This window comes from Morone saxatilis, unplaced genomic scaffold (genome assembly GCF_004916995.1).
Source record: "Morone saxatilis isolate NCDOM2014 unplaced genomic scaffold, NCSU_SB_2.0 Contig4, whole genome shotgun sequence".
Taxonomy (NCBI): Eukaryota; Metazoa; Chordata; class Actinopteri; family Moronidae; genus Morone; species Morone saxatilis.
The window spans coordinates 9,946,106-9,963,391 of record NW_023339984.1 but is presented as its reverse complement, the minus strand read 5'-3'; the positions used below and the strand labels follow the sequence as shown (position 1 = coordinate 9,963,391).

The window sequence follows — 17,286 nt, the reverse complement described above, 5'->3', positions numbered from 1 at the left end:
CTGTTGTTTAGAGTCACATCACATTGTTGTTATCAGATGGCCCACATCATTAAAATATCAACTTCACAGGAAGCCACGATGGGAGTGTGTTTTTTCTGTTTATCCAGCCGGTCTTGAAACACTTCATAAGTCCTCCAGAAGCGTTTAAAAACAACCATAAAAATCAGCATGTTTTTCTGTTATAGAGTTTTGTTCTCAGCACCGAGCTGCTAGGAAACTACTCTGTCAGTATGAAATGACTCTCTGAGGTTTAAACACACCTTGCTGGAGGGAAAGACCTCATCTCCCCAAGGTCATCTTGTCTGTCACCGTGGAAACAGGTGCCCGTGGCCTGATGGGAAACCGGAGGGGAGTTAAAGTTCAGGCGTCAACAGTAAAGTAGCCTGTGAAGTCATGGACTGTGATGAAGAGATTGTCTCTCATCAGGATCACAGTTATATATAGTTGATGTTAGTGGAGTAGAGCTGAAACCAATCCCAGGAGTCCACTTAAGCTCTGTTATTATTTGCCATTATTAAACACATTTCTCAGCATTACTCACTGTTCTGATAATAATATATATATTTTTAACATGTTTCTCTATGTGTGTGTTTCTCATGCAGACAGTGACGGGAACCTTTGTTCTCTCAGTCTTCACTGCCGTCCTGGGATCTCTGGAGTTTGGGTACAACATTGGCGTCATCAATGCACCCCAGAAGGTAAAAAAATGAAGCACAAGGACATGGGTTCAAGACCCCATCAAATGTCAGACAGTTATATTTAACCAGACGTCAACTCATTTAATTTATTTATTTATAAGGACAACATGAATCGACATTTCTGTAAATGTGCAACTGCTAGTTGGCTCATTATCAACTGCAGACCATAGAAGAGATGGTCTTTTTATGTGTTTTTTTTTGCGCTTTTATTGCCTTTAAACTGGCTTGGGCCACTGAGTAGGTGTAGGGCCATTCAAATTAAGTAGTGGTAAAAAATACTTCCAATACTACGTCTAACTTCACAGTTACTCTACATTTTTATATAATCATTTTATATCATCTCAAATAATGTCAGAAACTGCTCACTTCTTATTAACTGTCAATATGAATTTTTAAACACCTTTTTAAAAAAAGAACTGTGTTTTTATTGTAATTGTATATGAATGTGTGACAGCAACAGCAACAAAACAATAAATTCTTCAAGACAACACACAACACAAGCCAGGCAGAGCAACAGGAGGCAACAAAACATCAGTATACAATAATGCAGCAACAAACTCCATTATAACCATATATACCATATAACCATGCAAGCAACACAAAGTGACAAAACACTGTCATGAAGATCAGCAATAAACAGTCGTCATGGATAAAATACAAGAGTCAATATTGTTAGTAAAACAGTAATATACAACTAACACACAAACTATTCAGCACAGAGTTATGAGACACAATTACTGAAGAAAATACTAGATTGTTAATAAAATCCTAGTAGCTCACTAAGCTCATATGTTTCCTTATTTTACAAGGCACCACAACATCCTGACGTCTTGAACTCATGTAGCCTTCAAATACATATACTGTATGTGCTGTACAGTATATATTTATAGAGGCACAGCAGTTTTGAAAACCTGACTTGTTCCGGCTATAAAACATGTCGCTGTCTCATATTTCAGCCACATCTGGTGTTCCAGCACGTTTGGGTACTCTATGTGAGAAATGTATGTAGTACTGTGTGATTTATGACTGCCTATATCACATATGCTGTTTTATCAGGCTGGACAATGTATTGCAGAACAAATACTTAATTCAATACGTTAATATGTCTATTAACAGTCGGGTGTTGTTTGGCACATAGTGTAACACGTCCAGCGTCGGTCAGAGAGATGAATGGAAGTCAGGTGTGTTGCTCCTGACTGGGCTGATGGTATTCAGGCTTCTGGTAATGACTCTCGACTACAAACGTGACACAGCTGACGTAGTTTCACAGAGACGCTGAAACCAGAATGGAAGCTGCTGTTTGCTGTTGTGTGTGTGTGTGTGAGACATTCAGAGACAGTTCATATACAGAATAAATTGCTCTGGTATACAGGAAAGTTGTAAACCCCTTAATTTATAGTTTATGACCTCTAGTTTATCCTTTTATTTCTACACTGTGTATCCTCCATATGGATTTCCCCCTGTTATTTTTACTTTACTGTGAAAAGAAAAAGTATTGAAGCTTGATACCCAGTCAGGGATGTTGCAGAGCAATTAAATCTTCCTCTGATGGAAAAGGTTATTTCTGGGGGTCCTTTAAAGGTATGTTACATTACTTTTAGTAATATGTTCTGTATCTTATTTACAAATCCTGATTCTAAATTACAGTTATCAGGGTTTCATGCTATGTGGGTTACCTTAACAATGACAAATACACACTTAATACCTAACCTTTCCTTGTTTGTCATATATTTTACTCCTGTTTCAATCCTAAAGAGCAGCAAGACACCCCCTATTGATCTGTGTCTTAACATGTCAAAATAACATTAACAATAATCACCCAATCTCCCCTCTGTGCCTTGTGAAGATGATTGAGCAGGACTATAATGCGACATGGTTGCATCGGTATGGAGAACCCATCCCCAGTGGGACCCTCACCTCCCTCTGGTCTCTGTCCGTGGCCATCTTCTCCATCGGTGGCATGTTGTCCGCCTTCTGCTTGGGCTTCGTTTCTGAGTGGCTGGGCAGGTAGGGAAACACACTGGACGGTGCACACTCTGATTTAGGTGTTTCCACCAGAATTGGGAGTTTATATTTTGCTTGTGAACTCAATACCCAGTAAAGCACAAATATTCCACCTAAGAGCCATTTTTTAAGCTTTATAACCCATCCGTGGGTGGTCACAAAATAAATCTAAGGTGTTATGAGGCAGTTAACAGGACAGAAAAAACATTTGCTTAGACAATAATTAAAAAATATGTCAGTGGCCAACTCTATGAGTCATGATACAGCAACGTCTCCTTTCCACCTCTGCATGGATCCAAAATGGATCCCAACGTCCAGTCTCTTGTCACTAAGGGGGAAACTCTGCCCACAATGTTCCCTGTCGACCCAGTTTCCCTCTGTAACCTGAGCTGGACTGCAGCCCAAAGCTTCCACTGGCTGAAAGTGGATCTTAACAGAGCTGGCAGCACAGGGCCAGGAGGGGTGTGTGGAGAAGTGAGGGTCGGTTGGGCAGTGGCAGCTTTCCACCATGGGTGCGCTCAGGACAAGGTCCTCCTAAAGAAATGTATTGTTACTTCACTTTGATGTTTGAACTTCACTGTGCAGAATGATGTATGTGCAGAGTTGCTCACATTCCTCTGCTGAAAGTGGAAAGTTTTTCTCTTCTTACCTTAAATCTCAGTTTAATTGATTGAAGATTTTTTGTCTTCACAACTAAATTATATAAACTGTCAGTGGTCTGGAAGCCAATCAAGATCCAAAATGTAATTTACACAAGTGTGTGGAAACTTGAATCATGTAATGCACATACACTGAGATTGGACTTTAAGTAGGAGACATCTTGAGTCCAGCAGTTAATTCTCAAATGAAAATTATCTGTACGAAGATTATTAATACATATTTAAATAGCCTATATATATTTTATCTATAGATTCTGGGTTTTTTAGTGGGGTAGAAAGAGCAGATGCCATTTTTGGAATTTTAAATTACATGTTGTACAACATGTCTGGGGCATCTTTAATTTTAATTTAATATCTTGATGAAGCTTTTTGGTATAGGTGGCCCCTGGTTTGAACCAAATGCCTGCCTCTGTCAATTTGTAGCACCACGTTAGCATAACTTTTTGGCATGACTTGTAATGATCATAATCTAAAAAATAACTTTAAATGAAACTGAATAATAGCAAATTACACTGCACTACAGACACTCAAGTTTTAGGGTTGTTTAAGGATAACTACTAATGTCAGTCAGGGATTAAGCAACTACCTAAAGCCTCACGTTTTTGTATGACACTGCCCTCTAGAGGCTGTGTTGTGCACATACAAATAGAGCTAGACAGAAATAATCTGTCAAGTGAAATATCATTGTCAAATTTACTATGAACACACCAGCCTCTTTGTCAGGATATTTATGCATCTTGTGTTATTTTTACAAAAAGCCCCTTCAGTAATAAAATCTGATTCTCAAGTTAGTTTACCATTAACAGTGTTGGAGCTACAGTTAACCTCCTGGATGATGATGATATCTGAGACTCTTTGTTAATGAAATATATATATATTAGATGGGAGTGAGAATGTGTAACATCTTTTCCAGGAGGAAAGCCATGCTCATAAACAACTTGTTCGCCTTCATCGGTGGAAGTCTGATGGGGTTGTCCAAGCTCTGCCACTCCTTTGAAATGATGATCCTCGGACGCTTTATCATCGGTGCCTACTGTGGTGAGCCTGTATTCTTTCGCTGTTTTGCAGTCAGTCATCTCCTTCACATCTGGTAGAAAGTTCCTGTCTCTTATCCAACTTTTCCTCTGTGCAGGATTAGCATCAGGCTTGACACCGATGTATGTGGGTGAGATAGCTCCCACAAGTCTGCGAGGGGCACTGGGCACGCTGCACCAACTGGCTATAGTCACTGGTATTCTTATAGCACAGGTGAGAGCACAGATTATAAAACCTCTCTTCTGTTTGGACAAAGTTAAAATGTTAAAATCATCAGAAAGAATCTTCAAAAGTAGTCTGAATCTTAAAATAATAAAATAATATATAATATAATATATATATATAAATAATATATAAAATAATTTGTGAGAAAATGTCTAGAAAACCACCATGTTCCCTTGAGTTTAATGTTTGATATTTTGTATTAGCCTTTTCTGGAAATGTTTTATATATTTTAAAATCTTATGCCTTCACACTTGATCCTTCTCGCTGTGCAGATCCTGGGTCTGGAGGTGTTACTGGGCAGTAAGGAGTTGTGGCCAGTCCTGCTGGGTTTAACTGTCGTGCCGACTGTACTTCAGATGGCATTTCTGCCTTTCTGCCCCGAGAGCCCCCGCTTCCTCTACATCGTCCGCTGCCAGGAGCACCAGGCCAAGAGAGGTGAGTACTTCATACTGGTCTAAAGACATCTTTAAGGTCAAAGCTAAAGTGGTCCAGCACACAGAAAGTTAGCAGCTTTAGTTCGTATAACAGACTTCTTCAAAAATGATACAGGTGCTATATTTTCAAGATATCTTTAAGCAGTCCAGTCACCTCTTGCAGCAATTTGAAGGTCTATTATTTTCCTCCTGGCTCACTTGTTTCTGTGGATGAGGTTGCAGTTGTTGGGACATTTACTGACATTTCTTGTTGTTGATGCTGTTGAACTTTGACCACAACCACTTAAATTTTGTAAATTAAGTGCTGCAGTGGATTTAAACCAACTTGTTTGTTCTAAAAACATGAGAGGACATTAACTCACCAACTGATCAACTCCTTCAGTCTTATATAGCTGAGGAATATGAGGCAGATATTACAAATATACTGCAAAAACAAAACAAGATTGTCAGGTTTATTACACTATCTAATCACTCACTGTACAATGCCTTGCTATATAAGTACTCTCACCTTACGCAACATTTATGGGGCTGAAAGTACTAAAACATGTGTCTATAAGATCTTAAGTTGGCCCCATAGAGTTTATGTTGCTTCAAACTTTTGTCCTTAAAGAAATTGTGACTGAAACTCTAATATAACATACACACACCTCAACTCCTTACACGCCTCCTTTGTGCAGGCCTGAGGAGGCTGACAGGCAGGCTGGAGGTGGGCGACATGCTGGCAGAGATGAAGGAGGAGAAGAGGAAGATGGACATGGAGAGGAAGGTGTCCATCCTGGAGCTCTTCCGTTCTCCACTGTACCGCCAGCCCATCATCATTTCCATCCTGCTGCAGCTCTCCCAGCAGCTGTCTGGGGTCAATGCAGTGAGTCAGGGGGGTTTAAACTTAATTAGTTCAAGTTATATTATTCTTTGTGAAGTGAATCAGTGCAGTGTAATCCTAACATAAGCATAATCTGTTTACCCCTCTGGCCAGATTTTCTACTACTCCACCAGTATCTTCATCAAGGCAGGAGTCCAGAGTCCAGTCTATGCCACCATAGGAGCAGGCGTGATAAACTGCGCCTTCACCGTGGTCTCGGTCAGTAATCAAACCAACATGCCTTCATCTTAGGTTTTTTGATGTGCTCCCCCTCTCCTTCTTATAAAATAATTCAACTGTAAACTGTTTTTTTTTAATTTAGTATGATAAAGAGTCTTGCTAAGTACCAAAGTGTATCTCTATTACTGTTTAACATTGTTATCAAAGAGCAAATAAGATAACACGGCAGGCTGGTTGTGCCTCTCTCGTGCCTGCCTCTCAAACACTCCTGCATCCAAGTAGGTCAAGTTTGGTTTGGCAGGTCAAAATGTTTCAATGTCATTAAATGGGTCGGAAAGCAGGATTTTTAGCCATGCTTGCCGTATGGATCTTGGGGTGAATAAATGTTGGTCTCTTTGGTCGCTCCACCTCTTTGGCCCAGACTAAATGATCTCAACATTTAGATGTATGTACATTTAGATCTGGTAGAAACAGTCATGACTTTTTAATCTAGTGCCATCAATCATCATTCCAGAGTTTTAAATTGTCCAAAACTCTGGTTTATGACATGCCTGTAAAAATAATGACATTTTTATCAGCCTCAATTATAGTTGGAGTTTGGTGCTAAGTCTTTTACATGCTGAACTAAGATAGTGAATGTGGTAAACATTATACCTGCTGAACATCAGCATGTTTGCAATGCCACTGTTAGCATGCTGATGTTAGCATTTGGCTTAAAGCACTGATGTGTTCAACCTAACAAAGCTACTAGGAATGCTATAAGCTCTTAGTCTTGTTTAAACAATGAATTATATTTCAGTACAAACTAGGTGAACAGTTAATTTAAGTACAATCTGTAAGCCGACTGAGGATAACATCTCATCTCTGTTTCCGCATTCTCTTGTTATTAACAGCTCTTCCTGATAGAGAGGATGGGCCGACGGACGCTGCACATGCTGGGACTTGGTGGGATGTGTATCTGTGCCGTCATCATGACCATGGCTCTCGCTTTATTGGTCAGTCATACAAAGATGCAAGCGCTCTGTACTGTTACAGAAGTTTTTCTACAATCCTCTGAACCCTTTTTATCTCCGACCTGATAGGACAGCGTTCCTTGGATGAGCTACATCTGCATGCTGTCCATCTTTGGCTTCGTGGCCTTCTTTGAGGTCGGTCCGGGTCCAATCCCTTGGTTTTTCGTAGCTGAGCTGTTCTCTCAGGGTCCAAGGCCGGCTGCTATGGCTGTGGCTGGCTTTTCCAACTGGACTGCCAACTTCATCATCGGCATGAGCTTCCAATATATTGCTGTGAGTATTTTTTAGTGAATAGTTGTGGATTTCCAGCACAATGATGAGTACCCCATTCAAGTGTCCAAGGTCTAGTCCTCATCCTGTTGTTCCCATCCTTCCCCAGGACCTTTGTGGGCCATACGTCTTCCTGATCTTCGCAGTACTCCTCCTCTTCTTCCTCATCTTCACATTCTTCCGGGTGCCAGAGACGCGGGGCAAGACCTTCGACCAGATTGCAGCAAACTTCAACGAGCGATCGGCGGGAGGAATGATGGATATGGACATGGACAAGCCCAGCACCGAGCTGGACTACTTGGGGGAGGAAAGCATCAACTGAGGAGTCCCTGCCTGGAGAGATATGGAACTGAGTACAGCTTGGGATGAACTGTGTATGTGGGCCCGACTTTTCTGACATGTATATTGAGGTCAATTGTTGTATTCATAGAGATTGTGGTGCCAAAGCAGTGTTAAAGGTGTGTTTTGGAATTGTCCTTTGCTGGTACCACTGCACTATGAGGTTACAAATTGAGCCTTGACAAAAGGCTTAAACCCTATGGAGTAAGAGTTGACTACTGTAGTTTCAAGGTATAAGATGCACATAAGAACAAAGTTTTTGGACTCTCAAGGCATTGACTGCCAACGTGGTAGAATTTAAGTCCATGGCGATGCACTCAGTTGCAATATTGACAGACGGAGGTGGAGACTTTGGAATTCCTGCACTTTAACTACAAAGACATCCAAAGTTTTCAGAGTTTGAAGGTAAAAACAAACAGAACATAGGATATATAGCCATGGAGTTAAGTATGCTTGCCTATTATGTACCAAAGTTGGGAACACTCTAGATGCGTAAAGATTGAAACACATTTAATTGATGAACTGAACAGAATAGTATGTCTGAAAGTTGTAAAATAAATCCAACGTTTCCACTTACAGTTACTTGGGCTGGGTATTAAGCAAATACTTTTTTGGTACAGACTGAAATGTTTCCGTAACGCGTATTGAAAACATTCAGGAAAATTGTCAAGTACAGAAAGCATCAAATCCTTGACCACATTTGTTACCTTTTTAACTTATTCTTTGATTTGGAGCACCCTGGTAGCTCATCCCCAACCATTTCTGGTCACTTTCTTGCAAAACGCCAGAAAAACAATTTATTCTTTAATCACACAATTTAAAATTAAAAAGATCATTTTAATTAATTTAGGCAAAATTCTCATATGGGTGCTCAGAAATAATCTCCAAGCAGGTCCTCTTCCACGGAGGGCCGCCCATGTTCTACAGTAGCCCACGACAATGGAGCCAAACCAAACACTGGCTCTGCATAGGGCCTTTTGTGAGTTTTTTGCAGCCACTGTAGTTTCTCCTACACACTTGAGCTGTATTCAAATGGTTGCAACCTGCAGCTTCACCACTAGATGTCACTGAATCTTACACCCTGGTCCTTTAAGAAATATTAAATGATTTAAATTTTAATTAAGTATAAAATGTTAAGCAATACCCAGCTCTAATAAAAGTCTCTTCAATCTTTTATTACCAAGGTGGGCTGTCAATCATGTAGTGTGTTCCCCGCTAAGGCAAACTGCTATATTATAAAGTATTTTTCTGATCATGAGAAACTCATTGCACAACCTGCAGAAATGCTACTTTTAAACAAAAAATCTATTTTAGTACTTCATGTGTACATATAGTGTGTCATTTGGTTGTTGATATTTAAGGGTATGAGGGTCTAAAAGTTTCAATTCTTTATGCACTCCAGCAGGTGTTTGGTTTTGTAAACAGAAGCCCGATACTATACTAGAGCAAGATGTGCAATCAGAGGGCTGCCTGTATAGTTTTGTTTTTTAAAAATCACACAATCATGTTTGTGCATTTCTCTTGGCATCTGTCATGTGTGCTGTTTGCTGTCTATTCTTTAATGGTGTGTATCACTACCTTCTGAGGATTTGTACTGAGATTGTTCAGAGAGGACCTGTAATTTGTATACAGTGAATATTGATGCTGTGGTCATGTTGTGACTAAAAGGATGCAAGTACTGTAAATAATGTTACTGAAAACACCTGTAAAAGCCTCCATTGCTTTCAAAATACCACTAGAAAATTGTGATTTAATATCAAGTAAACCAATTTTAAAAACAAAAATGCAAATAGTCAAAAGCAGTATCTTCTAATTCACTGTCAGACAAGAAATAAGGACTGAATCCTGAGATTTGCAAACATGATTTATTAATTAGCATTTTAAGTATCGACATTGCACATAATCCCCTCCAACAAAACGCATACACAAATAAGTAAAACAAAAACAAAAAATCAGTTTTTCATCAATCTATCCTCAACTGAGGAGATGAAGGGAGTAGTATGTTTTAGGAATTGATTGTGGTGGTAACAGAACTAAACTGACTCCCATAATGCACCACCAACCTCACACATGCTTGGTTTTCCCCTCTTCAACCAAATTAAAAAAGCTAAATAAAAATCAAGGCTGGTTCCTCTATAAACTACTTCATGTGTCTCATCTAGGCAATTAAAGGAAAATAGTTTTTCAAGGGGGGTTGGAATAACTGGGCTACCAAGCAGATTGTCCATTCCCATTTTTCTTTTTAAAGATGTACTTTCAATCTTATAAATATGCACCCACCACCCACCTGTATCCCCCTTCTTCCCTTCCTCATCCCTCTGAAAACATCAGTGCCTAGACAGGACAACACAAGACAGGATGAGAGGGGGGAGGAGGCACGAGGGATGACAGCAAGGCGGGGTGGGTTGGAGGATGGGGGGAGTGCAGGGAGGGGAGAGCAGTGCATGTGTTCTGAAATAGGTCGAGTCCTCCAACCCAAGGACCTACGAAAGACAAAGAAAAAAGGAAAATAAAAACAAAACGCAAGGGAGACACAGACAGTAAAGAAACAAAGACATTAAACACAAATCTATCCCCGAAATAAAGATTCATTTCACTCAAAAATTGTTCCTTAAACACTTTGCATAAAAGTCTCCCTTTAATGCCATCATTCCACCTTAAATCCATTTACAGGAAAATGTTTACTAAACCGCCTTTAAAGTCCGTCATCCTGCCCCTCTGTGAAAGATAGCCAGTGTGGCACCTGTAGTGCAACCCTACACCCCCCCTCATGTCTCCAACCCAGACCTGACCACTGTAGTGTGGGGGTCCCACCTCATGCCAAGGGTGGTGTGACTGTCCCCTCGGTAGCGTCACTCTGTTGGTGCTGGGACTGTTGTGGCAGCGGCCTGCTGTGGGGAAAGAGACGGTTAGACAGATATCCGTTTCAACACAGGGAATCGGTAGAAAATGGCAGTTTTAGCAGCTTACCTCGGGTGATTCTGGCGCTTTAGGGGAGGTTTTGGGGGAGACCTTCGGTGATTTTGATGTGGATTTAAGATCTGCTGGTTTTAAGGTCTGAGGGGGGGTACCAGGCTCTGATGCAGACTTCTCTGTATCGTTCTGCGATATGTGCAAGTAAAAAGAAAAGTTGTATTTTGGAAATGGACCAGGTAGCATTTTTACCTTGAACAGTTAGTTGCACTCACTTTTGAGGTAGAAGACTCTGAGTTCCTTTGCCTGCGGCGTCTAGTCTGGCGCCGTTGTTTCTGACCCTCTGCTGTTTCTCCGTTGGTCTGCGGGCCCTCAGAGGCCTCCGTCTGCTTCACCTCGCCTTGCTCCGGGCTCTCCTCTGGGGAAGCCTCCTGGTGGTCTGCAGCCTGATCCAGAGCGGCGCGTGGGCGGAACGGTCTGTGATTCCCACGACAGAGGAAACATAAAAAAAATCAGCTTTGCATTTATGTTAACTCAGAGAAAAGTAGAACAAGAACGATGCTGCCAGGTCACCTGCGATATGGGCGCCAGAATCTACGCCGCGGTGGCCGCTGCGTCTGGTCGCCCTCTTCTACTTCGTTCTTTTCCTCTCCAGCCTCACCCTGAGGGATCAAACAGACAACACCTCAGACTATTCTGCCACAGAACTATATTAAACTGATTCATCCCATTACTTTCAAGAGCTTTTTATAATATTCAAAAGCTTTTCAAAAGCTTCAGAAGAGGTTTCACAACGTTCAAATCTCCCCAAGTTGTTCTTAACAGTTCTGCTGCACTTTTACTTTACACTCATTGAACTCCAGGTTGCAGTCAAACTCCCTCTCACATAAATCAAGGTTTAAAGAAATGACTCCCTGCAGCAGCATCCCTCAGTTTCCTTCAGCTTACATCTTGTGCCTCCGGCCGAGGTCTGCGTGGTCTACGGCGGCGCTGCTGAGGTCTCGTTCCATCGTTCTCCACCGATCCCTCGCCCTCCAGAGAGGGCTCTTGGCCATCAGCTGGTTTGCCCTGGTCACCAGGCCGAGGGCTGCGGGGGAAGAACCGTCGACGGAAGCGGCGTTTGTTGGGTGCGTAGCGGCTTCCCTTGACTGGGACGCCGCCTGGACCGGTTACATTGGCTGCTTCTGAGCCCTGTGGGACGCCAAAGAGGGGAATTGTAAAAATCAGCAGACTTAAAACTTGCTGCTATAGTATCGAACGGATTCTCAGATTCTTACCTTGGCTGCCTCAATCACATCAAACTCTACGACCTCCCCGTCTCCCACACTGCGGAGAAACTTCCTAGGATTGTTCTTCTTGATAGCAGTCTGAGGAGACATTTTATAAATAAATAAGATTTATAACATAAAACGATGGTTCAAGCCATAAAAACATTCAAGAAAATGCCCTTTGCCTTACCTGATGAACAAACACATCTTCTTTGGTGTCATTCCTGAGAGAAATAAAACACTGATTAGCAAACTTGTCTCATTAGACTTTGAATTAGACTTAGAACCTCAGAGGAGACAATACCTGTTGATAAAGCCATATCCGTTCCGCACGTTGAACCACTTCACTGTGCCTTGGACCAAGGTGGCTACAATAACAGGTAGCACATGATTAACGTGTATCCAGGTAACATTTGACGTCAAGTACGTCGTTATACAGCCAGTCAAAGAACACAATAATATACAGTTATCTCGCTTGTATCAATGGCAGCCTTTGCTTACAACAAGGAATGGGAGCTCTGTGTGTCAATCATTAACAGTGAGACTTTGAAACCAGGTCAGCACTGGGTCACGAGGGCGGGCTGCCGAACAACAGAGCTATACGTTTCTCGCCTCAGAAGATTTTTAAAAACAAGACACACACACACACACAAAAAGCCCCGTCCACGGACTCATCAGAACAGACGGTGAACTTTGTAAAAATCACTGAAACGCGTTTAATTAGCAATGATTTGCACCTGTGGGGGCGCGCGCGCAAGCCCCTATCGGAGCGCGCGACAGCTGATCAATGGGGATTTAGGTCTTTTTGTTCGCACAGTTAACAGACACTTAAAACACTTATAATGTGCCTTCATTTAGTTTCAGTACAGACAAAACAAAAAGGAAGCGGTTACAATAAATACAGAGAGCGCTCACGTTCTAGTGATATTCGAGTTCACTATAAATTTTATTGTTTTTCTGCCAGCGAAAGCTCTTAAACTCATATTCTGTTGCACTGCAGAGGTTTGACTTCAGTCGTATAAATAATTATTTCCCACAAAAAAACCCGTCCGTATCCCACCTGACACGTGTTTCTAGAAAAAACGAAACACACCATGGTGTCAAACACAGATGATTGATTGACCGTTATCTGCTGATTTAACTCCAGTTATAACGTGTTGACACAATATATTTAAAACACGTTTAGAAACTTTTTTTTTTTCTTTTTTTACATTTGTGTGACAACAACTCAAATAAACTTTTATGCGGCAGCATCATGAATCAGTTTATTTCACTCACAGCCATAAGGATCACATGAACTCAGACTAAATGATGTAGTTTGAGAGACTCCTGGAGGACTAAGCACACATGTCGGTACCCACCTATGACTTTCCTCTCAGGCTGTGCTTTGTCTTCCACAGGTGCCGATGGTGGAGCGCTCTGCGCCTCGGCGTCGGTCATGCTCGCTGTCGGATTACTACACTTTCACTCCGGAGTCCCCTCCCTCCTGCTCTTCCCGAAACTTTTCTTCTTCCTCTTCTTCTTCGAGGTCTTGCGGCATCCTCGGCGTCGCATTACTGCCTCCTTCTGGATGTAGTCCTGCCTCCGTCCGTTCATCCATGATCTACAACCGCTTGTGTCCTCGTTAGTCCAATCGCTCTCAGAAAACCAAACAGCCATTTTCCGTCTCTAATATGCCTTTTACACTGGTCTCTACTCGCCCTGTTACATCATTACTGCTATATTATTTTCTTTACTTTACTATATGAAAAGTCTACTGTTAAGGTTGATGTGTCCAATTATCTGTCTGTTTGTTCTTTCCTATTAGTTGCCTATACTTTTATTTTATTACAATAAGTGTTATAATGATCACTGTTAACATAAAGAAGGATCTGTTTGTGTGTGTGTGTGTGTGTGTGTGAAGGACATTTCATACTTTATATAAACCTTTTTTATGATAAAACATGTACTGTATGGACAGCTTTTTAAGGAGGAGCTTATATCGTATACAACATTAACAGACAGTAAAATCACCTTATTATAATAAAAATAGGCTATAATATCAAAATACATTTCTATATTGTGTATTACATATTGGATCCCCAATAGCCTGTGCCATAATAAACACATTACATTATATTTCTCTGCATATTTGGATTAGATTAAACTAAATTATATCAAAATATGATTGCACAGTACAACAGTCTCATACACTGTACACTAGTTAGACTACTGAAAAACAAAAACAAATTCCTCTTTAAATGAAATGAGAGAAAATAAAATATGAATAATTTGACATCTTCTCGTAAGCTGATGTATAAATAATGTTTTGTTCTTCAATTCCAAAAGTATTCTTTTATGTTGCTTTTCACGACCGATCCATAAATTATGGTGCTGCACTTTTCTGTAAAGAGACTATAACCAACTCAATATATTCTTATTTATATCAGCAAGTTCAGACCTTAAATAAATCAGTGAATAATAAGTAATTCTGCCTCAACCTGTTGAATGACTTCATCAGACCAATGCAGTTTTTGGCCAGCAGGGGGAAGGAAACACTTTGTGACCTGATCCAACATGATGCACTCAGGATGAAGATGATGATGATGATGATGATGGGATCATTTTAATTTCAGTATTTTATATAAATAATTATTATAAGTATGATGAGTGAGAAATGTGTCTGTTATTTACAAAGTAATCCCTTTATTGAAATAATACTGTGTTACATTGCAGAGTAATTCCAATATTGGCATTATTGATCAGGAATTAATTCCCTCATTCCAGCTACAGTTTCTTAAGAGATAGCTCATCCTGAAATCAAACTTCCATGTTGGATTTTATTGCTGGATGAGCTTTTTCTGAATAGGTCTGATTGACATTTTATGACTGTTAAAAAGAAATACCCCCTTTTAACTTTGGAGGGCTGGTATTGTGCTTCAGGGGCTAGCTGGCTGTGGGTTTGGTGGTCCTGCATGTTCGGTGAAGATTAATTTGACACAGGATTAATAAAGCAATAACTGAATGTTCTTTTTGGGGTTACGCTAACTATGCCTTTAAATACAGCCCTCAGCACATAGGTCATAGGACTCCAGTTTCACAGCGCTAAATTTAACCCAGCAGCTCTTAGAACTGCCAAGTTCAACGAAACCCTTTGCTGTGCACAGAAGCCATGGGTCTCTGGACTGAAAAAAGGCTCTAATTAGAAGTGTAATTATTAGTAGCAGAGGGAATTAGAGGCAGCAGAGGAGCACTGATAGGACGGCAGCACTGATACTGTGGATCAAGAAAGAAACAGGCTCAAATATAAGAGGAGATACTTGGGTCAAACAAAGTTTATTAAAAATGTGTTAAATGAATAGAAAGTCCTCTACACACTCTGATTTATGCCTTGTGTTTCCAGTGTGCATGAGAAATGTTTCACTTTAATATGCAAGTAAAGGAACCGTGGGTCTGTATGTACCAGACATCTGGAATATCAAAACTCAGTTTTACTCTTTTTATCTTGAGGAACAAATGTAAAGAACATAGAAAATATTTTTAAATGTTAAAATATATATAATTTAACATTTAAAAAAGTGTGACATTGAAATCTTTTAAGCTAATTATTTCCATTACTGTATATACTCTTTTCATCATAGAAACCTATCAAATGAATGTACAGTAAAGGAGCTCCATGCGAAGTATGTCCACTGGAGCTGAGTGGTCCATGCTGCACTAGAATGAAAAGCCACGCATGCGCAGAATATGCCACATTGCCGAGGTTTGTTTCATGGGCATTTGGATGAAAGCAGCATCAAGCTACACAAAGTCAACCACGAGAAGAGCGGAAATTTTGCAACTTCACTTTCAAAATAAAAGTGTGTGTAACATGTCAGTCATGAGAAAGAAGAAATAGTGTCAAGTTTTTAGTTAGCATGATAACAAATGAAATGGGTGTTTTTCAGTTAAAATATCATGAGAAAAACCCCCATTATGATAACTAATTCATTCTATACTGTTTTTTTTCTCCAAAATATAGTTTTATAATGTCTTCCAATACACCTTTACTTTTAAACACAAATGCCTAAAGGGGTATATCCAAATTATAATGTAACAACTCCTGATCTACATGCATAAACAGCATTCTTGTATAAACATAAACAACCAGCTTTTAAGGTTTCTTGAGAGATTGTCAGAAACATACACAGTAATCTGCAAGCATTCAAATCCCACATACTTACTTAACAGTAAGCCTGTATAAGCAGTAAATTGCTGGTTTGGCTTTCCTTAAGTAAAGCCTACTCAAAGCAGTTTTCTGCCTCTCAGTTTAAGTGAAAATATAACCACTAATACTTTTGTTTTTAACATGTGAAAAGAAACTGAATGTGTAAATTGTATATACCATAAAACCAAACAAAGCATAAAAATATCCAGATGTATGGGAGGTGGAAGCTTTCTTTCTATAGTGGGAGCTCCCAGTCATCCTCTTTAAAGTCTACATTATGTCATATCACATTACACTAGAGTGAATATAATGGCATGGTCGACATGATTGTCCAATTTTGCTCATTACAGCTCTATTGTTATCAGCTATAGCTCAACCCACAAGACACTGCTGTACATAAATGCCATATGTAAGGATAGAACAAGAACGTACTATTTTTCAGTTGTACAGAACATGTTTTGTCTCAATTATTTAATGATAAGGAAGGATACTTTCTATTGCTCCTCTTTAAACTCTTTAAACAAAAACATTTTCATTTTAAATTATATTATACAATCCTGCATTTTAAGTGACACTAAATAACCTCGAATCTTATCAAGAATGTCTCTGTGTATTACGTGTTTGTGTTAAATTGATAGCCTAATACAACGTTTTTTTTAAACTCTCAAATTCTTTTGGGTGTCAACAATCCATTATCAGTTCCATATTCTAGAATACACTGCAGACATTACAGTTACATTGTAATACACATTCTGAAATACAATTCGTCTACATTCTAGAATGCATTGTATCACATTTAAATGCTGAAATACAATGCAGCATCTACGTTCTAAAATACAACGATAACTAACTAAATAACTGCTATCTCCATGACAACTGTGTCCAAAACCATGAGAGGCCGTTGAAAGGTCGAGAAAAAGCCAGTGAGTGGACCTTGATTTTTTATTTTCTCCTGTCAAAAACTCTGAGGAAGGCTGTCATGTCTCTACCGCTGTAATAACTGAATAATAAGGGGTTTTTATTTTGACAGTACCAAACGGGAAGTCGTGTTTACATTGTTTTCACGTCGAGTCCGTGGTGAGGAGGAGCTGGATGAGGGAGAGACCACAGAGGAGGTGGAGAGTCGGCTACAGACGGCACAGACACAGCGGGGTTCACGGCTCTGGTTCTTCTCGGCCCGGCGGCTGACTCTCACGGTTG

At 40.1% G+C, this 17,286-nt stretch overlaps 2 protein-coding genes across 2 annotated transcripts in view; one reads left to right on the top strand and one right to left on the bottom strand.

Moving 5' to 3' along the window:
- Positions 1-8,647, top strand: part of LOC118337908 (solute carrier family 2, facilitated glucose transporter member 4-like) — a 10,379-nt gene extending 1,732 nt beyond the window's left edge. The window contains exons 2-11 of the mRNA XM_035675066.1: positions 603-698; positions 2,545-2,705; positions 4,275-4,399; positions 4,494-4,609; positions 4,894-5,056; positions 5,733-5,920; positions 6,032-6,136; positions 6,991-7,092; positions 7,180-7,383; positions 7,490-8,647. Of these exons, the coding sequence (XP_035530959.1) occupies positions 603-698; positions 2,545-2,705; positions 4,275-4,399; positions 4,494-4,609; positions 4,894-5,056; positions 5,733-5,920; positions 6,032-6,136; positions 6,991-7,092; positions 7,180-7,383; positions 7,490-7,702 (1,473 nt within the window). The 3' untranslated portion in view covers positions 7,703-8,647. The remainder of the gene's footprint in view (positions 1-602; positions 699-2,544; positions 2,706-4,274; positions 4,400-4,493; positions 4,610-4,893; positions 5,057-5,732; positions 5,921-6,031; positions 6,137-6,990; positions 7,093-7,179; positions 7,384-7,489) is intronic.
- Positions 8,648-9,565: 918 nt separating this feature from the next.
- Positions 9,566-13,456, bottom strand: LOC118337907 (Y-box-binding protein 2-A-like). Its single transcript, XM_035675065.1, is given in 11 exon segments — positions 9,566-10,202; positions 10,534-10,610; positions 10,690-10,821; positions 10,908-11,109; positions 11,206-11,294; positions 11,581-11,823; positions 11,910-11,999; positions 12,091-12,124; positions 12,205-12,268; positions 13,262-13,361; positions 13,363-13,456. Coding segments are annotated over 10 exon segments (1,071 nt in total). The 5' UTR covers positions 13,441-13,456; the 3' UTR covers positions 9,566-10,202; positions 10,534-10,571.
- Between the last annotated feature and the right edge of the window lie 3,830 nt (positions 13,457-17,286).